We start from the raw sequence: 26325 nt of genomic DNA, 5'->3' as shown, positions 1-26325 counted from the left end.
GACGGTCGCAGCTGGCCCTGCACCAGAGGATGCAGCTGTCTGTCGAATGGAAGAGGAGCAGAGAGCCCTGTTTTCATTCCTCAAAGTGTGAACTGGATAATTTTAACATAAAGGTAATTAATTTTCTAGTCTCCTATACTCTATTAAGGGTATTCATCTCATCTTGTGTATTTCTTCGGCAGAAGGGTCAGTAATAAGTGATCTAACTTTGAAAGGGTGTGAGGCTAAAAGAGTGTGACTAAAACCTGGACAAGGCACTAAGCTTCCTTATTCTGCTTTCATTTCCCTTTTCCATATCATTCAGATGCTTATCTGTGATCATCTGTGATAGAAGAAGGGAGGCAGCATTTTAAGAATTAGGAAAGATTTAGAAATGTACTACAGCAGATTTCCTTGTTTTTTTGTTTGTTTTTAATCTCTCTACAGATCATCATCAACTTATGATGGGGTAACATCCACATAAACCTATCATAAGTTGAAAATATTGTAGTTGAAAGTGCATTTAATACGTCTAACCTACTGAACACCATAGCTTAGCCTTGCCTACCTTAAACGTGCTCAGGACACTCATATCAGCCTACAACTGGGTAACAACATTAACACAAAGCTTATTTTATAATAAAGTGTTGGATATTTAATGAATACTGTACTGAAGGTGAGAAACGAAATGGCTGTGTGGGCACAGGATAGTTACAAGTGCATCGGCTACTTAGCCTCGTGACCGTGTGGCTGACACACAGCTGCATCTCCCTGCTGCTATCCAGCATCACCAGGGAGTATCGCACCACACATCACTAGCCCAGGAAAAGATCAAAATTCAAAATTTGAAGTAAGGTATCTACTGAATGCATATCGCTTTTGCACCATCATAAAGTTGAAAAATTGTAAGTCATGGACCATCTGTAGCTAAATAAATTTGCAACGGCAAGGGTGCCCCATTTCAAAGGAAGCTACCATACAAAAACCCAATTTACAGCTGTAAAATGTTGCAGGATGATTTTAATTTTATAAAATGCATTAAATGTACACAGGGTGGACTATGTAATAACATGTTCACTCAGTGTATTTTAATACTATATTTTGGGGGGGATGCCTGGGTGGCTCAGTCAGTTAAGCATCTGCCTTCGGCTCAGGTCATGATCCCAGGGTTCTGGGATGGAGCCCCGCATCCGGCTCCCTGCCCAGCAGGAAGCCTGCTTCTCCCTCTCCCACTCCCCCTGCTTGTGCTCTCTCTCTCTCTCTCTCAAATAAATAAATAAATAAAATCTTTTAAAAATAATAAATAAATACTATATTTTTTATAGACTTTTTATATACCAGCAGAACAAAAGTAGCGGAGAAACCTGAGGCTAAAGCCTCAGAGGAAGAAAGAAAGAAAAGAAAAGCCTCAGGAGCCACTGACAAATGAGTATGAATCAGAAATGAAGCTAAAACATGTAGAAGATTGTAATTATGAAAATTAATCCAACAAGTATTTATTAGTTATGGCCTAAACATGTGTTAAGCCACAGAACAATGCAAAGATGAGTAATACAGGATTCTGTATTCTCAAGTTAGCTGGTGAGATAAAATTATCTTACGTAATAAAAATATAGAGTAAGTTCAAACTGGGTGGTATAATTTGTGTCATAAAAATGTATAGAAAAGAAAGATGAGTGAGATAGTTAGAGAAGGCTCCATGGAAAGGCAGTACTTGAGGTAGGTCTTGCAAGATAGAGAGGTCAAGGAAGGAGAGAGCCATTTGAGAAAGACATGAATGACCACATAATGTGGGAGGCCCACAAGACCAGCTTGACTACAGCAGAGGCTGAGAGTTAAAAATCTGTTCTAGGGGCGCCTGGGTGGTTCAGTCGATTAAGGTCTGCCTTTGGGTCAGGTCATGATCCTGGAGTCCCGGGATCTAGCCCCACATCGGGCTCCCTGCTCAGCAAAACAACAGTTGGAAAAGCACTACTTTTAAAACTGGGTTCAATCCCAGGTTAGCAACCAGTTCTGTCCTCTTGACAGAGGACAAGTTTTATAACCACTCAGAACTTTAATTTCCCCTCTGTAAAATGAGGACAATAATTGTTCCTAATTTATTATGTTGTAAATATTGAATAATAATACATGAAGAATATATAGTACATACATTGGCATATAATTGGCATCCAACAAATGTTAGCTGGGACTGTTATAATAATAAAGTGAATATAAAGTGCAGAGGATGATAAGCATAGATGTTCTGGAAACATGAAGAAAACTAGTTGCTTTAAGTATGAGGTGCATATGTGAGGATAGATGTCTTAGTCTGTTCAGGTTTCTATAACAAAATACCATAAACTAGGTGGTTTGTAACAACAGAATTTATTCCACACAGTTTTAGAGCCTAAAAAAATTTATAATGTGGGGAATTCTCCAAACATAAGGTTGATCAAAAGATGCTAAATGGCCATAAAAATAAATGAGGACTATATATACTACTGTGGAGTCATTTCAGGATTTAATTGCTAAAGTATAGTTTCCAAAAATTTGAGAATATGACTTGTACAAATATAAAATGAACATGTGTCAATATTTTATTCAAGTCATCAATTGATAAGGGATCAGTAAGATATTAAAACTGGTTCAAATAAGAATTGAAGTGACAGTTATTTACATTCTCTATTCAGTAGAATTTACTAGACAGAATTCATTTGCATTGCTATGTACAGGAATCATCTGCATAGTTTTTCATTTTTTAAAAGATTTTACTTATTCATTTGTCAGAGAGAGAGAAAGGAAAGAGAGCACAAGCAGGGGGAGCGGCAGACAGAGGGAGAAGCAGGCCCCCCGCTGAGCAAGTTGCCTGACGCCGGACTCGATCTTGGGTCCTAGGATCATGACCTGAGCCGAAGGCAGACACTTAACTGACTGAGTCACGCAGGCATCCCTAGTTATTAATTTTTTACAACCTAACTCTCCTTACAGAGTTGTAAAATAGCCTAGTCAATATAAAGTCCATCAAAGTTGTGCACTCATAAAATCAGATAATCCTGCCTCCTGCCCTCAGGGTCTACTAGACAATGTCCAGACTCTTTTGCCTATTTCAATACCGTGTGGTATTGAAAGAGCAATAGAAAAAAGCAGATCAGTGAGCTCAGAAACTGACCTATGTATATATGAGAATTTGGTATATGATAGAGGTTTCCCAACACAATGGGAACAAATTAAGTAAGTTCCCTACTTTGCATCATAAACAAAAACTAAATTCTAGATGAAATAAAGACCCAAAAGCAATGACTATTAGAAAAAAATATATAATACTCTAAAACTATGAGAATTAGGTGAGTGTATTTTTTTACATTGGAATGAAAAACATTTTCTTTTGTTTTTTAAGATTTTATTTATTTATTTGACAGAGAGAGGCACAGTGAGAGAGGGAACACAAGCAGGGGGAGTGGGAGAGGAAGAAGCAGGCCTCCCACTGAGCAGGGAGCCCGATGCGGGGGCCCATGCAGGGCTGGATCCCAGAACCCTGGGATCATGACCTGAGCCAAAGGCAGATGCTTAATGACTGAGCCACCCAGGCACCCCTGAAAAACATTTTCTTAAATGAAACCAAAAAAAGCATGTATCATAAGGTAAAAGTGAATAAATTTTTCTACATCAACATTGTGAAATTTCATATAGAAAAAATCAATATAAGCTAGACACCTGTGAAAGACTGAGAGAAGATATTTTTAGTATATAGAACTGTCGAAGATTAGTAGCCAGAATATATGTATATATAAAAAGCAACTACAAAACACTAAGAAAAAGCAACAATACAATAGAAAAACGAAAACATATGAACAGACATTTCACAGAATACTTCAATGGTCCATAATGTGTGAAAAGATGCTCAACCTCATTAGTAATTAGGAATACACAAATTATAAAAATGCTAGTTCATCTTGCCCCTGCTCCACGCAGCTAACCACTCTAGCACTTAGATGTACCTAGGCCTATTTTCTTTCCATGAATATGCTAACAAATATTACTATCAATAAAGATATTTTGAGGGGCGCCTGGGTGGATCAGTCGGTTAAGCCTCTACATTCGGCTCAGGTCATGATCCCGGGGTCCTGGGAGAGAGCCCCACATCGGGCTTCCTGCTCAGCAGAGAGCCTACTTCTCCCTCTCGTTCTGTCTCTCCCCTCGGCTTGTTCTCTCTCTCAAATGATAAACAAATAAAATCTTAAAAAATATTTTGAATTGATGAACCAAGGAATAGTTGAGTAAGAATGAGACAACAGTAATCACAGATGGTTACAGATTTTCAGAGGAAATTCTGGAGGAAAGTGGGATTTCAGGAGCTTAATCCAAATTTCTTCATAACTAAATTTTTCCATCTGAAAATTGGTGTTTTGAGGTAAAGTGAATCATCCAAATGGTGCTCCTATTTTGCTGAGTTTGTTCTACTGATCGGCTCCACTGGGGTGCTTTTTGGTGGCTTACTATACCGACTGTACCCTCCAAAACCAGAGGGTTGAGGGCCAGAAGATAGCTGATGTGGTTAGATTTTTAAATGAAACTGAAATGAAAGTTCACTTCCTCATTGTGGATACCTCATGTGACAAGCCCAGTATCTTTTTAAAGTCAATGTAACTAAAGTCCCTCTGCTGCCTTCAAACCTTTGGAGAGGGCTCGCCTTTCAGGCATTCATAGTATGGGATCACCTGCTGGTTCTAACATGTACGTAATGTCTGGTCTTTTTCTACTGTTTGGTCTTTAAACCCTCCGTTTGTGTCTTTAGCTTGCTGTGCCTGCCAGGCTTTAAACCATTGGTTTCAGGAAGTAAATGAAAATATCGTGCCGCTCAGTTTGCCTCTTGTTTTTTTGACTAAAGAGAATCTATTTTTGAAAAGTTAAATGTCTGCTTGCACATCTAAACCTGAGGCTGAAACATAGCTTTCTTTGGAATATAATCTGAAGATTTACATGGCTGAAATTGCAGCTGTTTTGAATTTAAAGGAATCAGAAAAGAAAATAGAATCCAGTTTGAGGGAGGTAGTCACTGAATTACTGTTCAAGTCTTTTTGTATTAAATATAGAAGTGGTATTTTCAAAAGTACTTAAGTGCTTCCTTTGAAATGGATATTTCGATTATTAGAAAAACTGGTTAAAAAAATAAAATGACTCTAGGATTTGAAAGCAATACATGGGAGGTGTCTTTCAATTACCTCTAAACATTGTGGATACTTAAATAGACCAATTAAGAAGAGCCCATGTATTCAAAAATTATGAAGATAAACTGATTTTTCAAAGGTTTGCCCTCTTGAGAATGGTGGGGGGCGATTTCCCTTGATTAGATTTGTTGGCAAATCCTGTAAAGTCCCTGCCTCCCTCTCCTAACCCAGTTCCCCCTACTTTGGATGAAAGTTTGGCATACCAGGTATCAGGAAATTTCTGAAAATCACTTTCTAAAGTGCTACTAAGTATTGGAAGTGGTATTCCAGTCATAAATCTACAGTTTACTCCTTGTGACAATAAATCCCAGAAAGTTTCCTGTATAATTCTGATTTGTATTGTCCTTTTGACAGACTTTACAGTGCTATTTTTTTAATGTGAAAATTTGGTCACAATATATGCAGCTAATAGCGACTCTGCTTCTGTTACCTTCCCTTTAACAGAAGGAAATGGCTGGTTTGCGTGCTGCTGGCCTGCTCCTGTGTGGAGGCGCAAGCACACAGAGATCCCACTCTGGATCAGCACTGGACTCTTTGGAAGAAAACCTATGGCAAACAATACAAGGAAAAGGTACGTGGGATTGTTACTTGAGCAATTTGCTTTTGCTCAAGTATCCTGTACTTTCTCCCCCTCAAAATTATATGCTTACAAGCAATGTTTTCAATAAATGCTTATGCACTCATTTCTTGCCAGATTCTATTTTTGGTACCAAAGATATAGCAGGAAACAAAGCAAAGTCCTGTTTTTGTGGAGCTCATATTATAGCAGGGGAGACAGGAATTAAGTAAATAAATAAGCAGATATATAGTATGGTAGGTGGTGACAAGTGCAGTAGAGAAAAATAAAGCAGGGCATGGGGGTCTAGCGATACCTAGAGCTCTGGAGGGCTCTGGGAGATGGCTGTGAGGGGCTGGAAGTGATTATTCTTTATATACAACAGAATGCTCAGGGAAGCACCCTCATCAAAGGTGACATGTGAGCCAAGAATTCATAGAAGCCAGGGAGCAAACAAAGTTGTAATGGGAATGCAGGTTCCAGGTCAAGGGGGATAAAGCACATGTTTGGGGACAAAAAGACCTATTTCAGTCCCTGGCGCATAGAAGCACTACCAGATGTTTTTTGACTTTCAATTCCCACGATGTACTTTTGTTTTTATTTCAATGCATACTTATTGATTTTTTTAAAAGATTTTAATTATTATTTGACACATAGATAGTGAGAGAGAGGGGAACGAGTGGGGGTAGCTACAGGCAGAGGGAGAGGGAGAAGCAGGCTCCCGCTGAGCAAGGAGGGCTCCATCCTAGGACCCTGGATCATGACCTGAGCCGAAGGCAGATGCTTAACCGACTGCGCCACCCAGGCGCCCCATATATTTACTGATTTTTAAGACCTTAACAAGGACACCTGGGTGGCGCAGTCGGTTAAGCATCTGCCTTTGGTTCCCGGGGTCCTGGGGTCGAGCCTGAGCCCCATGTTGGACTCCCTGCTCAGTAGGGAGTCTGCTTCTCCCTCCTCCCTTGCTCCTCCCCCACGCTCATTCTCTCTCTGTCAAATAAATGAAATCTTTTTTTAAAAAAAGACCTTAACCCTAGTGCTTCAAATAACTGAGTCTTATAACTATATACTATTTCTGAGTTTGGGGGTGCGTGGCTGGCTCAGGAGACTCTTAATCACAACTCTTAAAAAAATATTTCTGAGGGGCAGCTGGCTGGCTCAGTCAGTGGAGCACATAACTCTTGATCTCGGGGTTGTGGGTTCGAGCTTCACGTTGGGTATAGATTACTTAAAATCTTTAAGATATATATATTTCTGACTTTGTAAGCAAGAATTATGTATTAATTTCTTTGATACATTATTTTTGTATAAAAATGACACTTTTAGTAGGATGTGCACTAAGTTGTTTTCTTAGTAGTGATGAATTTTACCCTCATCCAATCCCCTTTAGAAACAAGCCTCTAATTTCAAGGTTAATCAGAGTAAGTTGTTCAGTTAGCACCACTATCTGGTTAAATGAATACTATCTCTCTTTTTAATGATTCCAGTCCCTTGGAAGGAATGAAAATAACTTTTGATTAGTATTCTACCTTTATAATTTATTTCAAAGTTCAAATAACATAATGCTTTTGCACACTTAATAAACTATAGTATAGTGTAAACGTGACTTTTATATGCATGGAGAAACCAAAAATTTTATTTGACTCACTTTACTGTGGTATTTGCTTTACTGCAGTAGTCTGGAACTGAACCTACAATAATTTTAAGATATGCCTGTGACTATGTTCTTCCTCCTTACATTTTAGAATGAAGAAGTAGCAAGGCGTCTTATCTGGGAAAAGAATCTAAAATTTGTGATGCTTCACAATCTGGAACACTCAATGGGAATGCATTCATATGATCTAGGCATGAACCATCTGGGAGACATGGTAAGTAAATTACAAATAATCCTACTTTCATCTCTGGGTAAGCATGATTTCCATCTCCCCAAAGGCAATTTGAAGGTAAACAGCAAAGGAATATGTGTGTGTGTGTGTGTGTGTGTACAAAGTTAGAAAACAGTAGAATTTAAGGACATAAGAATTTACAGATTCCTTGTTTAGTCCTACTGTGACCACTTCCCTTAATAAATTTTTTAGAGGCATATTTGAAACTCAGAGGCTAGTATTGCTTTTGTTTTTTATTAATTCTAGAAAGCACTGCTGAAAGATTACTCACAATCTTTTAGAGTAAGTTACCATACTTATATGTACATCTTAACTGATAATTCAGTATGGTCCACCTGCCTTCTTAATGAGAGAGTGTGGGTATTTAATATCACAAATACTCTCCCATTAGTTTTTTTGTTTTTTGTTTTTAGATTTTATTTATTTGTCAGAGAGACAGAACACAAGCAGGGGGAGAGGCAGGCAGAAGGAGAAGCAGGCTCCCCACCGAGCAAGGAGCCCGACGTGGGACTCGATCCCAGGATACTGGGATCGTGACCGGAGCCGAAGGCAGCGGCTTAACTGACTGAGCCACCCAGGCGTCCCTCCCATTAGTTTTTTTTTTTTTTTTAAAGATTTTATTTATTTATTTGAGAGAGAGAGAATGAGAGACAGAGAGCATGAGAAGGAGGAGGGTCAGAGGGAGAAGCAGACTCCCTGCCGAGCAGGGAGCCCGATGCCGGGACTCGATCCCAGGACTCCAGGATCATGACCTGAGCCGAAGGCAGCCGCTTAACCAACTGAGCCACCCAGGCGCCCCCCTCCCATTAGTTTTTAAATTTTTTCCTACCCTACAAAACTTTACTGTTGAGGCCAAAATTAAGAATCATAGTACCTCTTGGAAGAGAACACCCTGGGTAGATTAAATTTCTACCTAAATGCAGGCATCTTCTTTGTAATTCTTTCTCACAAGGAAAACCAGTTCAGTCCACTTTTTAGACAGCCCTTGTATAAAATTCTGCCTTGCTTTAAACCAAAAATCTGCCTTCCTGTAACTTCTAGTTTTTATCACTTTCTTCTTCTTCCCAATGCCTAAGTGGGTGCCAAGACAAAGTGTGAAAGAGACCCAGATAATTCACCTATTAGATAGTTAGCAATACCTATGTTGGTTACAACTACCACTAGTTTTTCTAGGCTGTTAAATTTATTCACAGTTACAGTTATTAGAATATTGAAAAGAAGGTCATAAGTGAAAGGAGATATATATATATTTGTCTTGTAGACCAGTGAAGAAGTGATATCTTTGATGAGTTCCCTGAGAGTTCCCAGCCAATGGCAGAGAAATATCACTTACAAGTCAAACTCTAATCAGAAATTGCCTGATTCTGTGGACTGGAGAGAGAAGGGGTGTGTTACTAAAGTGAAATACCAGGTGAGTATTGTTATCCCAGGCTTCTGTACCCCAGGAAGAGCTCTCTCTTCTGTCAATACTTAGTCCAGCTACATAATTTGGCAGCAGAATCTCCCTAATGTTATTTCTAATGATTTTTGTTATTCTTGTCTTCCCAACTAAACTGTAAGCTCCTTGAGGACAATGACCACATATCATACTTTATTTGTATTCTCCACAGTCTAGTCCTTGTTTAGTCCTGCTGTGACCACTTTCCTCAACAAATTTTTTAGAGGAATATTTGAAACTTGCAGGCTACTATTGCTTTTGTTTTTTTATTAATTCTAGAAAGCATTGTCTAAAGATCAGTTACAATCTTTTAGAGTAAGTTACCATACTTACATAAATCTCAATTGATAATTAGAATACCAATGGTTAGAGCCACATTAGACAAAACTGTGAACTGAGCAAATATGTTTCTTTAAGACAGATTTTTAGTGCTCATACTATCGATAACTGCACTGGGCCTTCCACCAAGGCAATTGCTTGAGAAACAGTGTTGTGTGTGTGAGAGAATATTGATCAGGAAGTTTCTCCCTACATTTCAGGACTGAAGGAGAGGGAAAACCCAGAGCTAAGAGTGGCCTATAAATTGTACCAGTCAAGTTAACTCATGACTAGGCTTGCATTGTTACAGTAAGAAATACAGTGTGGGTTTTATGAATTTGTTCCTATGTTTTTGTATTTCCTTTAGTTCGCTTTAAGGGGTGCCTGGGTGGCTCAGTTGGTTAAGCATCGGACTCTTGATCTCAGCTCAGGTCTTGATCTCAGGGTCATGAGTTCAAGCCCCATGTTGGGTTCTATGCTGGCCATGGAGACTACTTAAAAAAAAAAAAGTGGCAAAAATCCTAAATAAGGGTAAAACACATGTATCACCTTAGAGGTGAGGGTAAGGGAGAAGAAGCCAAGTGTTCTGAGCATCTGCCCGAGCTGGTGACCAATGAAGAAAGTAAACATACCTTTTTATTTTTATTTATTTATTTATTTAATTTACTTTTTAAAAAAGATTTTATTTATTTACTTGACAGAGAGATAGAGAAAGAGCACAAGTAGGCAGAGTGGCAGGCATAGGGAGAAGGAGAAACAGGCTCTCCGCTGAGCAGGGAGACTGATGTGGGGCTCTCTCCCAGGACCCTGGAATCATGACCTGAGCTGAAGGCAGAAGCTTAACCAACTGAGCCACCCAGGTGCCCCTTTTATTTATTTATTTTGAAAGACTTTATTTATTTATTTGAGAGAGAGTGAAAGCGAAAGAGAGTAAACATATTTTTTAAAGAATTAATTATTTATTTGAGAGAGAGCCCAGGTGCGGGGAGGGGCTGAGGGAGAGGGAGAAGCAGACTCTCCACTGAGCAGGGTGCCTGACACAGGGCTTGATCCCAGGACCCTGGGATCATGACCTGAGCCAAAGGCAGATGCTTAACTGACTGAGCCACCCAGGTGTCCCAAAAGTAAAAATTAAGAAGTGAATGGTACTGCTAATATCTTATTCTGTTCTTCCTAGATATTTTTTTGCAATTAGTTTTGGGTTTCTTAGTCTAAAATAAGTTTGGGGGCACCTGGCTGGCTCAGTCAGTAGAGCATGCAACGCTCAATCTCAGGGTCGTGAGTTAAAGCCCCATGTTGGTCATGGAGGCTACTTAAAAAAATAAGAAAATAAAAGTTTGGGAAGATCCAGTAAAGTACACATTTAGGTATTAAATATAAACAATCTAATGGAGCTCCATTCTCTGGATGCTTGCATTTTAATGGGTGATTTTGCTTTAACCAAAAGCAAATTCAATTTGCTTCCTTTGGGTAGAGAGCAAGGTGGAATGAAGGAAGAAGTGAAGAGAACAATTATGATAAGGCTCCGGATCTTTTTTAACTAAAGCAGTTTTGTGTTTTTCCGTTTGTTTATGCTTCCCTGTAAACTATCTTTGATCAAAAAATTATGAAGCTAAAAATGTGTGAAAAAAGGGGCACCTGGGTGGCTCGGTCATTAAGTGTCTGCCTTAGGCTCAGGTCATGATCCCAGGGTCCTGGGATCGAGCCCCGCATCGGGATCCTTGCTCGGCAGGAAGCCTGTTTCTCCCTCTCCCACTCCCCCTGCTTGTATTCCCTCTCTCACTGTGTCTCTCTCTATCAAATACATAAAATCTTAAAAAAAAAAAAAAGTTTGAAAATATTTAACCATATATCTTCAGGCCTTATTTGACAGGAGAAAAGGTATTTTAAGTCAAGAGAATCATCCTAGCTCCTCTCAAAATCACTGTACTGTAGATGACTACCTTACTTATGGGTGAAGATAGCTGAGATCTGGTGCATGCTCAGTAGGTGCTTTCTTAATATATTTGACTACCGCAATTATGCTCAGCCATTTGCAAATTTCTATCAATATAGGACCTTGCTCAGAGAACAATCAAGTATTTAGTCTTCATGTCCATGGCTAAGAAATGAAGAAACTGTAGTGGGGGGAGCTGTTCCTGTAACAACTGACAGAGCAGACATGTTGGGAGGTAACCAGGTTGTGTTATGGAAGTCCTCCTTCCCTACTCTCTCTGATTACCTTTGTGACCTTGTCTCTGTTTTAGGGTGCTTGTGGTGCTTGTTGGGCTTTCAGTGCTGTGGGGGCCCTGGAAGCACAGCTGAAGCTGAAAACAGGAAAGCTGCTGTCCCTGAGTGCACAGAACCTGGTAGATTGCTCAACTGAAAAATACAGGAATAAAGGCTGCAATGGTGGCTTCATGACAGAGGCTTTCCAGTATATTATTGATAACAAGGGCATCGATTCAGAAGCTTCCTATCCCTACAAAGCTATGGTGTGTCACAAACAAACTTTTTTGGGTCTTCATGTTATCCCTTGATTAACTGAATTAAACTCACAACCAAGCCAATCGCTTGAGAAGCAGTGTATGAAAATCCTGATCAGGAATTCTTAAATTTTCAAGAGTTCGCTTCCTTATTCAGTAGTCTTCTTAATTCATCAGTGGCACAATGGTTTTAAGCAAGTAGAATTCATGAAAAATGGATTTTCAGTAAACCTAAGAATTCTTTCTGTTCATCTGCTTGGTATTTCAACTTGTTTTTCCTATGGCCTCCCATGCTCAACCTTATTCTCAGATCATCAACCACATCATTCTCCTACCTACTAAAAAGCTAAATAATGCTCTCTTCTTTCTCCTCACAAGTTCATGACATATTTTGTTAAATGAATTAATATATCCATATTACTGAAAATTTAGAAAATATAAAAATACCACTCCAAAACCTCCTACCTTAATCACCATTATTTTGGTTTATTTCTTTCAAGTTTTTTGTCCTATTAAGCATTTAAAAAACCATACATATATGCACAACAAAAGTGAATTTATAACCTCTCTTTTCCTACTAAAATATGCACTCTAAGTGTTTTTCAGATTATATGGTCTTTATAAACCATAATTTAAACTGCAGATCATCTTGCACACATTATATCATCAAAAAGACTTTAAAGAAGTTCTAGTATAGAGTTTATGATCTTTACATAGTATACCCCTACAATCCACCTGAGAGGGACATTATCCAGCAACTTTTGCATGCATGAAGATGTTCACAACTTAAAACAATATAATCGTTATGTATTTCCTCTGTTACTGGTGAAACATGGAACTCTTAGGGTTTTGGAAGATTTGATTTTTCTTCCTTTAAAAGGAAGAAGGAACCTTAGACATCTGAAAGGCTAAATGAGGAAAGAAAGCATATTTGAAATCCAGACTTAGGATGTTGGTGATATAAAGGAAGTTGAAGTATACTTCTTTATCTGATTTATACCTTTTTTTGCAGGATGGAAAGTGCAGGTATGACTCAAGAAATCGAGCTGCCACATGTTCAAATTATATTGAACTTCCCTTTGGCAGCGAAGATGCCTTGAAGGAAGCTGTGGCCAATAAAGGACCTGTGTCTGTTGCTATTGATGCAAAACAGTCTTCTTTCTTCCTGTACAGAAGTGGTAAAAACTCAGATGTGCTATCTTCTTATTATATGCTGCCCCTGCACCATAAGAAAGAATATTATCCTTCCTCATCACCCCACCTCTGAATGTTCAGGTTAAACAGAATCCTTCATTTCATATATGTATTTTATATCCAGTTCTAATTAGTACTAATTAGTACAAAATTTCCTAGTACTATATGCCAAGTACTATGATAAATTCTTTCCATGCAGTATCTTATTTAATCCTCACAATAACCCTATTTTACAGATGAACAAGTCTTAGACGGTTAACTTGCCAAAAGTCATACAGTCTGGAAGTGGTCAGCTAGGCTTAGAAACCATGCAACGTTGACTCCAGAGCCTGGGCTCCTAATCCCTGGAGCCACTGTGCACCGTAGGTGCAGCGCTACGGGATACAAGGAGGGCACCTGCCAGTGTTAGAGCATTGTGTTAAACCAAGTAAATGGCTATACTGTTTTATTTAAAAAAAAAAAAAAAGCCTCACCCAAAGATCACTTCATCTAGTGAAGAATAAAAATATACAGAATAAACAATTTAGGAATATATACAAAGAAATACAGCAACTGACGTAACTGACTCTATATAAATTAAAAATGGTTAGAAAAAGGGGGCGCCTGGGTGGCTCAGTCAGTTAAGCATCCAACTCTTGATTTCAGCCATGTCATGATCTCAGGGTGGTGAGATCGAGCCCCGTGTCAGGCTCCACACTCAGCACAGAGTCTGCTTGGGATTCTCTCTCTCCCCCCCCGCCCCTCCTCCCGCTCGTGCTCACTCGCGGTCTCTCTCTCTCAAATAAATAAATAAATAAAATCTTTAAAAAATAATTAGAAAAAGGTAGCTGTTTATCAAAGATTTCTGAGGGAACTGTGACTGGATCAATGCCAAACTTGGCAAGAAAACCAATAAATACAGAATTGATGGCAAAGAATTATGAACTCCACATAGTTTAATGAGAGTGTATGTTCCTAAAATCATAATTCAACTTGCTGGTCATGTATATAAAACAGTCTACTAAAAGCAATAGCATTTTCAAATGTCCTTATTGTCACATACCGTTCACTCTTTTTCTCCACCTATATTTTATTCTCAGGTGTCTACTATGACCCATCCTGTACTCAGAATGTGAATCATGGTGTATTAGTGGTTGGCTATGGTAACCTTAATGGGAAAGATTACTGGCTTGTGAAAAACAGGTAATATATTTGCACTTTAGTGCATATTTAATTAAAATAAGGAATTCGGTGGTGCTTCAACAAATGCTTTGCTGTGATTATGATGATGATGATTATGATAATGACAATGATAAACATTTACAGCTTCTTATAAAGTGACATTCTAAATTAATTACTCAGTGCCCCCATTTCCTCACTTCCTATTCTGGCTTCCGCAGTTTGTTTTCATGATTTTTCTTCTGGAATACTTCTCTGACCGTTCCTTCTCAGTCTCCTTTATAAATATCTATTCCTCTGCTTAGCCCCCAAATGTTGGTCTTTCCTCTGGGGCTCCATCCTTTGCCCATTACTCTTCTTAGCCTACATTTTTCTTGTGATTTTAGCCATAGCCTATATGCTGATAGCTTTCAAAGCTCAAGCTCTAGCTCTATCCTCTGCCCTGAAATTCGGACTTATTTATCTGGACATATCCACTTCCATGTATCTTAGTTTCTCCAAACTCAGTATGTCCAAGGAATTCAGTACCCTCTCTACCATATTGTGTCCTTCCCCAGAACTTCCTGTCTCACCAAATGGCAATAACACACAACACAGTCACCCAATTAGACACTATAGATTTGTTGTAGGCCAGATCTAATCAAGCAACAAGTCAAACTAATTTTCCACATATCTGTTCTCGCTTCTGTCGCCTCTCCATTTCTTCCATTATTGCTTTGGTTCAGACATCTCTTGCCTGGACTATTCCTGTAGCCTTCAAGCTGGTCTCCTTTACTCTCAAATCCATCTTTTGTAAACTGCTTCCAAACTGGTATGTCTCATATATGACAAACTGGGCTTATAATTGTTCTACAGAGTACCATTTGGTATAAAATTAATGTTCCCTAGTGGAGAAGACAAGTCATCTATGTTGTGGTCCCTGCCTGGCTTGCCAGGCTCAATTGCTGGCACTTGTCTCACACTTTTCATTCCAGTTACATTGAACTATACACAGAGTTCCCATACATACCATTTTATCTTTAATATCTTCACAGCTTGGTTATGCTGTTCCCTCTGCCGGGAACATTCTTTCTCCTCACTTGGTTTATTTCTCCTTTTCCTTCAAAACCAGCTAAGGTGTTCTCTGTACCAGAAATTTCCTTCTAAATCCTTGGGCTGAGTAAAATGTGTTTTTTCTATGTTCCCAAAATGTCTTATGCATACTGGAGTATTTTATACATTATATTTAAATTGTATGTTTACCTATCTATGACTAGTATTCGGTATGCACCTTTGGGGTAAAGATCTGTATTGTCCTTGTGTCCTTAGCACAATACATGGCACACATAGAAGGTGGTAGTATTTGTATGTCCTATTGGGAAAGTAGTTGAGGAAACAACATCTTGGTTCACTTGTAACCTATTCACAGCACTGATCAGCTTGGGCCTGGACCAGTGATAATGTTTTTATATGAAGCAATATTTTCACTTACATCTTTTTTCTTGTTGACTTCCTACAGTATGTATTCTAACTTCCCTTCCCTATTGAAACTGCTCTTCTGGAAGACCATTTATATCTTTTAGTGTTTAAATTCAAAACCCCTTCTCAGCACTTACTCATTCAATGAACATTTACTAGGCATCTACAATGTGATGGGCATTATCTAGGCCCTAGAAATACAAATTAATGAGAAATCATCCTGTCCCAAAAAAGTTCACATAACAGTCCAGTGGGGAATTAGATATATTTTTAAAACAATAAAATACAACACATCACGGTATAATGATATATGTCTCAATGGCTATGGAGCCATAGATGAGGAGATGCCTAAATGCCTAAAAGTTTCACAGAGAAGGCGCTACTTATTTGCATTAAGTTTTCAGATGAGTGGAATTGCTCATGTGTTAGAGGAGGAAAATAAATGGTCCAATCACCTAAAAAGGATATACAATAGCACAGAAAAGTGAAAAATTCCTCTGCTTTATAAACTCTCTACTGCATTTATTTCTTTGGCATCAACGACATAAGACATAACACTATCCTGACTCATTTTGCTGTATCAGCTTTAGCCTCATTTCTTACTTTCTTCCACCTGTCCCTTATGCTCTCGCTCTAGCTGCTGTACTAACGCATACTCATCTGCAACTTTAGTTTCAACTATTGCCATTATGTGGATGAAAGCCAATTCACAAACTCTAAAAACAATCTCTCTACTAAGCAACGGACTTCCATGTCCAACTTCCACCTTGACAGCTTTGCTAAAAAATCCAAATTTCCAGGGCGCCTGGGTGGCTCAGTCAGTTAAGCAACTGACTCTTGGTTTCAGCTCAGGTTGTGGTCTCATGGGTTATAAGATCGAGCCTCAGGCCCGCAGCTGCCTGCCCTCCACACTCAGCAGGGAGTCTGCTTGAAGAGTTTCTCCCTCTGCCCCTCCCGCCACTCACGTGCTCTCTCTCTAATAAATAAATAAATCTTTTTTAAAAAATCCAAATTTCCAGGGGCGCCTGGGTGGCTCAGTCATTAGGCGTCTGCCTTCGGCTCAGGTCATGATCCCAGGGTCCTGGGATGGAGCCCCGCATCGGGCTCCCTGCTCAGCGGGAAGCCTGCTTCTCCCTCTCCCGCTCCCCCTGCTTGTGTTCCCTCTCTTGCTGTGTCTCTCTCTGTCAAATAAATAAATAAAATCTTAAAAAAAAAAAAAATCCAAATTTCCAGGTGCCTGGGTGGCTCAGTAGGTTAAGCATCTGCCTTCAGCTCGGGTCATGATCCCAGGGTCCATGGGAGTCCCATGTCAGGCTCCCTGCTAAGTTGGGAGTTTGCGTCTCCCTCTGCCCCTCCCTGCTTGTGTTCTCTCTCTCTCTCTCGCTCCCTCTCTCTCTTAAATAAATAAAATCTTAAAAAAAAAATGCAAATTTCCCACCTGCCTACCCTACTGCTACTCACAACACACACACTCTCTCTCTCAACAAGTCTAAATTCAAATTCCCTCTCTCCTTCCATCTAAACTTCCCTTCCACCCTCCACCCCTGAAAAGTATTTTAGAATAAGCCCAAGGGAAAATAATTCCCTATTTTGAGTAATGCATCACCATCTTCAGGTTATCAAAGCCTTGGTATCATCTTGGACTCTCCTTTCTCTCCTTCAATCCGTATAGCCCTGTCCATTCAGCCTTTGAATCATATTTTATATTTCTTTCTATTCCTGCTCTATTTCAGATTCCATTCTCACCCAGCTACGGAAGCATGTCCTTAAAATATAGATCATGTAAACCCATGGTCAAAAGTTCTGAATAGTTTACCATTGTCATCATAATGAAGTCTAAATTCCTAACCACGTGTTCAAGATTCTCCATTATCTAGTTTTCAACATAGCTTTCTAGACTTTTCTCCCCCTATGTTCTCATGCACCCATATTTACACTCTGGCCACAGTGAACTACTTACTCATCATTTCCTAAGTTTATAGACACTTAGCTATTTCTGTTTCTTTACTTGTGCTATTTTATCTTTCTGAAATGCCCTTAAAGCCCATTGCTGCCTACAGAAATCCCACCTGTCTATGGTGAAATGGGCACTTGCATACATTCCAGTGGAAGAATAAATTGTTAACAATCCTTCTTGAAAGCAATTCGATAATATGAATCAAAACCTTTTTAAATGTTCACATTCTTTGTCCAATTTTTTCTCATTTCTTTGAAACTTTATGAAGAAAATAATCCTAAATATGGGGAAAGCTTCATACCCAATTTATGTAAATTGTAGCATTCATTCTTCTTCTTTAATAGTGAAAACGAGTAAACAACCAAAAATGCCTAATAGGGACAATATTAAACTATTACACATTCAAGCCCATGTATTAGAAATTATATTTACTCAGACTATTATTAGTAACCTGATAAAATACTTGTAATAGATGTTTAAATGGAGAATACTGGGGCACATGGGTGGCTCAGTCGTTAAGCATTTGCCTTCGGCTTAGGTCATGATCCCAGGGTCCTGGGATCGAGCCCCACATTGGGCTCCCTGCTTGGCGGGAGGCCTGCTTCTCCCTCTCCCACTCCCACTGCTTGTGTTCCCTCTCTCACCGTGTCTCTGTCAAATAAATAAATAAAATCTTAAAAAAAAAAATGGAGAATGCCTATAAACATAAAATTTATATACAATATAAATATTAAGTTTAAAATAGCATGCCCAATTTCTATGATTTATGTTATACTAAAGGACCAGAAGGAATTATACCAAATGTTAATAATGGTTATCTTTGTCTACCTTTATGTATTTTCAAAAGTCTTTAACAAGTACCTTATTACTTTTAAAATGAAAAAATAAAACAAAAAAAAACCTCACTAAAAATCCTATTCATTCTTCAAAACCTACCTCACATGCCTTCTCCTCCATACCCCATTAATTTACTCAGAATGGTTTCTCTAACTTCTAAGCTTTAGAAATGCTTTATAAATTCTAGCTATTTCTGTAAAGCATGCTCCATCACTAGAATATAAACTTCTTAAAGGTAGAATAGTCCCTTATTCATTTTTGCATCTTCATTCATACCTTGATTCAACAAACATATACTGAGTACCAATCAAATGGCAGAGTGCAAAGCAGATTTGGCAATGAAAAATACAGACTTTCTATCATTCTTCACGTTATTCATAGTCTAATATCAGGAAAATGGGTAGGCGTATGTACTGACCATTGCAATAGAATGTGATAAACACTAAGATAAAGGGTAAAAGCACAGAGTACTTGGCCTAGCCTGGAAGTCAGGGAAGGCCTTTTAGCTAGGTTATTTGACTGAGTCTTAAAAGACAAGAAGGAATTTGCCATGTGAAAAAGAACAATCAGAGCAGAGGAAGCTAAATGTGCAAAAGCCCAGGGTGAGAAAAATAAATGAGTTAAGGGAACTGCATGTTCTTTTATAAAGGTTGTAGTATAGAGTGACTGTTAGAGAAGTGAGATCGAAAGGGACCAAATTATAAGAGACCACAATGATCGCTGGCACTGAGTACTAACAAGGAGAGACTGGACATGGACATGAATTCCAGACTCTACAAGAGGTTGACTCAAACACAATCCTCTTAGATCATCAGATCTCTCTTATTGATCTCTTAAAATGTTACATTATAGGTCATCTCCAATGCTACCAAGTTAACCTCAAGTAAAAGAATGTGAGTCTTCTTCTATTTGGCTTCTTTTACATCTTCCTTTTGTTTATACTTAATCTTTCTGGCAGATGTTTAACATTGATCCATGTCCCTGAATTTTTCTCCCCTTTCTGGACATAGGTGTTTAACTTTTTATATAATACACTATAGCACAGTGAGTAAAAGCAGTAACTTTGAAGCCAGGCAGATCTTGGTTAGAATACTAGTTCCCTTGGGGCACCTGCGTGGCACAGTGGGCTAAGCTTCTGACTCTTGGTTTCGGCTCAGGTCATGATCTCAGGGTCATGCATTTGAGCTCCACATCAGGCTCCTCGCTCAGTGGGGAGTCTGCTTGAGATTCTTTCCTTCTCCCTCTCCCTTCCCATCTGCCCCTCCCACCTGCATGCATGCACTCTCTCACTCACTCTCTCTCTCTCAAATAAATAAATAAATAAAATCTTTAAATGTTCATCAATAGATAAATGGATAAGGAGATGGGGTAAATATATATATACATATACACACAATAGAATATTACTCAGCCATAGAGAAAGAATGAAATCTTGCCATTCATGACAACATGTATGAACCTAGCATAATGCTAAGTGAAATAAGTTAGATAAACAAATACCATATGATTTCACTTATATGTAGAATCTAAAAAATAAAACAAAACAGAAACAGACTCCTAGATACAAGAAGCAAACTATTGGTTACCAGAAGGGGAAGGATTTGGGTGGATGGGAAAAATAGGTAAAGGGGATTAAGAGATACAAACTTCCAGTTATAAAATAAATAGGTCATGGGGATATAATGTACATATAGAGAATATTGTCAATAATATTGTAATAACTTTGTATAGTGACAGGTGGTAACTAGACTTAGCATGAGGATCATTTGTAATGTATAAAAATATCAAATCACTGTGAAATCACACTTGAAACTAATAGGATATTGTATGTCAATTATGCTTTTTTTTTTTAAAAAGGGAGGAGTTTAATTTAAGCTACAGATCAATGAGTAATGGAGGCCCAAAGTTATTGGGCATAGAATAATTTTAGCCTGGGGAAAAAAATTAAAAGCATTAACCATAAGCTAATGAGAACCTTAAATACACACACACACACACACACACACACTCCCCGAAAACTAAGAAAGCACCCAGAACACCTTTAAGCAATATCTGATGAACTCTCTAAGATAAACAGTTGCAAAATTGATGGGTCTCTAGATAATGAGGTAAGTCAATGGAGCTGATGGATGGGAGACTGAAATGCCTCCTTTTCATCCATAAATGGATTAAATTAATAAAATACAAGTTGGAAAAAAGAACATATTCCATTTTCCCTCACTGAAAGCTACTGTCTTATCTTTCAAGAGATCCTGACTCTTAGAGTTAATGTTCTACATTAAACTCATATGTATTACCTCCTCCATGGAATCAGAGGCTGGAAAAGAGTTTAAAAAGGAAAAAGTTATAACCTAATAATTTTTCTTAGAGATTTCTCTACAAAGAGATTAGGAATATGCATATTGGTTTATAACTCAAATAGGATATTTATTCCCACTACTCCACTGAAATCACTCTTGTCAAAATCAACAATCACCTCCATCTTGCCTCATTAAGTAGTTGTCAGGTCTCATCTTCCTGCACTCTTAACGTTTGATGTATGGTTACTCTCTACTTTCCGAAACACTTTATTTGACTTTCAGGACACCATACCCCCCTGGTTTTCTTCCTACTTTACCTCTCAGTCTCCTGAGTTCTATAGTTCCTCTTATTCTTCCTCACTTTTAAATATAATGCCCCAGGCCTCAATTTCTCTCTCTCTTTATACTCTTTTGATGATCTCACTTAGTGTCATGGTTTTAAACAACAAGCAGATGATGACTCTCAACTTTATACCTTCAGCCCTATCTCTTTTCCGAACTCCAGACTCCATATCCAAAAGCCTACTATTTGACCTCTCCACCTGAGTATCTATAGGCCCCTTTAACTTAGCACATCCAAAACAGACTCTTGACACCCTGCCCACTGCTCCAATTTTTCCCATCTCAGTGTATGCCAACAGCATTTACCCCAGGTCAAGTTATTGGAACCATCCTTTCTTTCTTCGTTTGATACCTCACACCTAAACCATCAGCATATTCTGTCATTTCTATCATCATTAAATTTTCCCAAATCTTACCACTTCTCAGTATCTCTACTGTTACCGCTCTCGTTCAAGTCACCATCCGTCTCTTGGTCTATTGCAATAGTCTCCTGACTGGTAATCACTTCCCCTCTTGTTTGCTTGCAGTCAATCCTCTATACAGTAGCCAGTATGATCTTTCTGAAGCATAAAGCAGATGATGTTACCCCTCCCCAAATGCTCTAATGGCTTTCCTTTACACTCAGAACAAAATCCATGACCTATAAAGCCGTGACAATTTCTGGCCTCAGCCTGTCTCTCCAACGACATTTCCCACTACATTCACCTGTCTCACTCAGCTCCAAGAACACCAGCTTTTTTTCAGTAACTTTTCTCAAGGTACACTTGCTATTTCTCACACATCAGGTTTATTCCAGCTCTTTTTCATTTGCCCCTTAACTTACTGTCTTTGCTCAAATATTTCCTCAGAGAAGCATTCCCTAACTACTCCTTCTAAAATGTAGCCCTGAGGGATGCGTGGGTGGCTCAGTTGATTAAGCATCTGCCTTCAGCCCAGGTCATGATCCCAGGGTCCTGGAATTGAGTCCTGCATTGGGCTCCTTGCTCAGCAGGGAGCCTGCTTCTCCCTCTGCCTGCCGCTCCCCCTGCTTGTGGGTGCTCTCTCTCTCACTCTGACAAATAAAGAAGTAAAATATTTAAAATAAATAAGTAAAATAAATAAATAAAATGTAGCCCCAATTCCCAACATTCCATATCCCCTTACTCTGCTTTATTTTTCTTTATAGTACTTCTATTTTATCATATTATTTATTTGTTTATTGTATGTTTCCTACGTAGGCTTTGAAAAGACTTTTTCTATCTTGTTTGCCTCCATAAGCCTAATGCCTAGAATAGTATCTGGCACAGCCTAGGAAGCTCAGAACTGCAGTTTATTACAAAAGAAACTGGCATACATTCTAGAAGGAATGTCTAACAAGTTAGTAGTCTACAATATGCAGGGAGAAGGTAGGGTGGCCAACCATCTCACCATGTCAAATACTAATGGGTTTCCTAGGCCACAGGACTTTTTTTTTTTTTTAAACCAGAATAGTCCCTGGCAAACTGGACTGTTGGTTACCCTAGAAAAAAGCTGTATTTTTTTTAAAGGGGATGGACTCTACTTGAGTCCAATCAAATGGACTCAGACTTGGATAATAACAAACATAGCCACCTCTACTTACTGAGTATTTACTACATATACAGACACTGTGCAAGTACTTTAAATACATTTTCTCACTTAATTTTTAAGGTAACCTACGAGATACGCATTTTATCTCCATAATACAGAATAGGAAACTCCTGATACTGACAGAGTTAAGAAACTTGCCTGCAGGTAAACAGTTTGAATGAAAGGGCTATAGAGCCAGTAAAAATAAACAACTTGGTAAGGACTGGAATGAACATTTGGAGCAGACGTTGCATAGTTCTGAAGGAAAGAATTTGTCCTCATATTTATTTAGCTTGAGATTTTTGATCAGTTTTATTCTTTAAGGGAAGGTTAGCAGGACTCAGTCAAAAAGAGGTCTGGGATTTCTACAAAGTTTGGGACAGTTGATCTTGGTCTATGAAGCTGGGAAGAATAAGCTATCCAGATTCTGAATAGGACCTCACTGACTGAGTTCATACTGTTAGTAATTAGAACTCAGTTCAACTTTCGTTACCAGAACTTAGGTTCAAATTCAGTTTGTCTAAAATTTTTTACCTACTTTTTAAAAAATTTTATTTTGTTAATTACCATACATTACATCATTAGTTTTTGATGTAGTGTTCCATGATGCATTGTTTGCGTATAACACCCACTGCTCCATTCAGTACGTGCCCTCTTTAATACCCATCACCAGGCTAACCCATCCCCCCACCCCTCTGGAAGCCTCAGTTTGTTTCTCAGAGTCCATAGTCTCTCGTGGTTCGTCTCCTCTGAAACAAATAATACATTATATGTTAAAAAAAAAGAAGATAGTAGGAAGGGAAAAATGAAGAGGGGGAGATTTACCTACTTTTTTAAGGCAGTGAAATAATTACAAAGCAAGATATAGTAAGATATTGATTATATAAGGTCCTGGATGTTCTGGTCTGAATTTCATCCCTCATGCTACCTCACTCACAGGAATAATGTAGGATTAAGGGATAGTATAAATGTTAGAGTAGGCTTTGAAGTAAAACAATCCTAGATTTGTGCCCTGGCTTCATAATTAACCATCTGAGCAAGCCATTTTACCACTTTGACCATTTTCCTCTTCAGTACAAAGAAGGTACTACCCACCTCACAGGGTGGTAATTAAGTGAGGTAGTATATGTTAAGGTGCTTAGCACAGAGCTAAGTGCTCAATAAATGATAGCTATTAATATTAATAATAGCTTCACCAGAATTTATTACTATTTTTTTGGATACTAAAAGAATACTGCATCCATCAATAAGAGGTAACAGTGGAGTTTGGATTTAATTCTAAAGATACTGGGGAGGCATTAAAGGATTTTAGGCAGTGAAGTGGCAATAAATGAAAGGAAACAGTAAAGAAGCCCATGAAAGAGTTTAAGGAGGAGTGAGCAGAGAGAGAGGGAAAAAACAGGACACGTATTATCTTAAGGCCAGGAGAGAAGTGGGGACAACCTTGTTAAGTGATACAAGAGAAAAATAAGACCTACAAAGTGTCCACTGAATGGCTGATACAGAGAAGGTCTAAGGCCCATTAGAGCACAGCCATTTTAAATGATGCCATCTGTCTGCTTGCAATAAAGCAACATTTCTTAGTTTCTCCACTGCATGCAAAGACACAACCAACCTTTCCTTTGAGTCCTGAGCAAAAATTTGCAACAGCTTCCCTTTGCCTGTGGAATTCAAACTACAGGTTCCTTAGCCTGGTTGTTCTAAGCTCTTCACAACATAGCCCCAAACCAACTTTCTATCCTCTTTGTCCCCTACTACCCTAAAGACACCCAATTTTCCTTTCAACTAAATGTCTTGCTGTCCTCCAAATGCAAACACAGTAGGCATTTTCTTAAATTCATGCTTTTATTTGTATCCTAGTTATAGCACTTAATGAATTTGCTTCATATTATAATTATTTGTATACCTGCAATTACAAAATCTCAGAATCGTAAGAAAACTTAAGAAAATATTTCTCTTACAAAAATCTTGTCAGTTTTTTCACTAGTCTGTGGCAAAATGAGAAAAAAAGAATATTTTGGTGTATCCTTCATAAATATATAAATTTATTTGGTTCAAAGGACTATCCTTTAATTAGAGACTATTAGAGACTCTTAAGTTTTGTTTTGGTGTTGAAACATCCTTTCTTTTACAATATGATGGTGATATAAAGAGTATTTTTTTTTAATGTCCGTACTTGCTAATTTAAAAATTGGTAACTTTGGGGTGCCTGTGTGGCTCAGTCAGTTAAGCATCCGACTTGATTTCGGTCATGATCTCAGGGTCATGGGATCGAATCCCGCATTGGGCACCGTGCTCAGTGTCGAGTCTGCTTGAGATTCTCTCTCCCTCTCCCTCCGCCCCCGCCCCTATCCCTGCTCACTCGCTCTCTCTCTCTCTAAAAATCAATCTATAAAATCTTTAAAATACCTATAAAATATTGGTAACTTTATGTAAATTTGCAAAATTTTTTTAATTCTCAAAGATCATGAAATAAAAAAGCGAGAGAACCATTAATCTCTTCTAACCCTTACCTGGCCCACAAATTCCCTCTGCAACATCTCTAACAAGTTATGCAAACCTCTGATTGAACACTTCCAGAGCCAGTGGAAGGAAGTGTTAGGAGCCACCTCCTCCTAAGATAGCATATTTCATTTTTTCACAGCTTTACCTATGAGAAAGTCTTACCCTCAGCTCCACTTCTACGTCAAAATCTGTTTGAGAGCTGCACTTTTTATTGCTTACTTTCGAATTCCCTACTTTATGCCTTTTCCATGGTAGTCACTCAAAAATATTTCTTAATTGACATTCTCTAAAGGCATCTAAGTTTGACAAAAATTATAACCTATGATCCTGTAATGCAAAAACATTTAGCGATGGGGCCTTGGAAAGGACAGTAACACCCTTTCCCTGCAGGAGGCGTATTTACAAAGTAGGAGGATTAAAGGTTTGGGATGGAATTTATATTGTTTTCCTTAGGTATTAAGTCTATTCATCAATATAGCACTAAAGCCTTCCAGACTATCCTTTGAAAATTGCCTAAAAGCCCTGGGGAAATTATTATATTATTTTGTTCTAATTTTGTTTTATAGCTTTTCATATATAATCACTTTAGGAGAAAAACAATCTAGGAGATAAAAAGTTGATAATGTGATTTGATTATATTCATTTGTAATTTTGTGTTATTTCTTTTTCTAAAGCTGGGGCCTCAGCTTTGGTGACCAAGGATATATTCGGATGGCAAGAAACAGTGGAAATCACTGTGGGATTGCTAGTTATCCCTCTTACCCAGAAATCTAGAGGATCTCTTCATTTTATAACAGTCCAAAAAAATGAAACACTTTCTCTTAACTTAATTTTACCTGCTATAACCTGTAGAAATAAGTATGTTGTGGCCAATGTATATTTACTGTACTAATAGAATATAGTTTGACTCTTCTATTTTTTTTAGTTTTGCAGATATTGGAAAAATTTTGCTACATAAATTAATAACGCACTATAGATATACCTGTATGAGAATTGGTCAACCGAAGAAATCTGTCATGCTTGTTTTGTCACTCTTATTTTACATGCTTTGTCTTTTTAAGTTCCCTGATATCCTTTTGTAATATGATGGCATATAAATGCTTAATAAATATCTCTTTTCAACTTTGTATCATTA

At 38.3% G+C, this 26325-nt stretch overlaps 3 protein-coding genes across 6 annotated transcripts in view; all 3 read left to right on the top strand.

Moving 5' to 3' along the window:
• CTSK (cathepsin K) overlaps positions 1 to 5760 on the top strand; it is a 27802-nt gene extending 22042 nt beyond the window's left edge. Inside the window, exons 8-9 of the mRNA XM_054512639.2 lie at positions 1 to 113; positions 5634 to 5760. Of these exons, the coding sequence (XP_054368614.1) occupies positions 1 to 91 (91 nt within the window). The 3' untranslated portion in view covers positions 92 to 113; positions 5634 to 5760. The remainder of the gene's footprint in view (positions 114 to 5633) is intronic.
• CTSS (cathepsin S) lies at positions 4541 to 26325 on the top strand. Of its 3 annotated transcripts, XM_045896706.3 has the most exons (8): positions 4541 to 4695; positions 5634 to 5760; positions 7491 to 7613; positions 8893 to 9042; positions 11634 to 11861; positions 12865 to 13030; positions 14126 to 14228; positions 25865 to 26325. In XM_045896706.3, the coding sequence occupies exons 1-8, from the start codon at positions 4670 to 4672 to the stop codon at positions 25962 to 25964; spliced, it is 1023 nt and encodes a 340-aa protein (XP_045752662.1). In that variant the 5' UTR covers positions 4541 to 4669; the 3' UTR covers positions 25965 to 26325. The 3 variants fall into 3 exon arrangements, with proteins under 3 accessions (XP_045752662.1, XP_045752663.1, XP_064444562.1); XM_045896707.3 differs by lacking the exon at positions 8893 to 9042; XM_064588492.1 differs by lacking the exon at positions 25865 to 26325 and having other exon boundaries at positions 12865 to 13127.
• Positions 14128 to 26325, top strand: part of HORMAD1 (HORMA domain containing 1) — a 40512-nt gene continuing 28314 nt past the window's right edge. For both annotated transcript variants that reach the window (XM_064588490.1, XM_045896704.3), the window contains exon 1: positions 14128 to 14228. The gene's annotated coding sequence lies outside the window, so the exon portion shown is untranslated. The remainder of the gene's footprint in view (positions 14229 to 26325) is intronic.

The sequence above is a fragment of the Mirounga angustirostris genome, unplaced genomic scaffold, assembly GCF_029215605.1.
Source record: "Mirounga angustirostris isolate CCGP_5_RB_7025 unplaced genomic scaffold, mMirAng1.0.hap1 SCAF_4, whole genome shotgun sequence".
Classification (NCBI taxonomy): domain Eukaryota; kingdom Metazoa; phylum Chordata; class Mammalia; order Carnivora; family Phocidae; genus Mirounga; species Mirounga angustirostris.
This window is presented reverse-complemented; position numbering and strand designations above follow the sequence as displayed.

Coding starts and splice junctions, on each gene's coding strand:
- CTSS (XM_045896706.3), top strand. CDS start 4,670: ATGGGATCACCTGCTGGTTCTAACAT. Junction 4,696..5,633: donor TCACCTGCTGGTTCTAACAT/GTACGTAATGTC, acceptor TCCCTTTAACAG/AAGGAAATGGCTGGTTTGCG. Junction 9,043..11,633: donor TTACTAAAGTGAAATACCAG/GTGAGTATTGTT, acceptor TCTCTGTTTTAG/GGTGCTTGTGGTGCTTGTTG.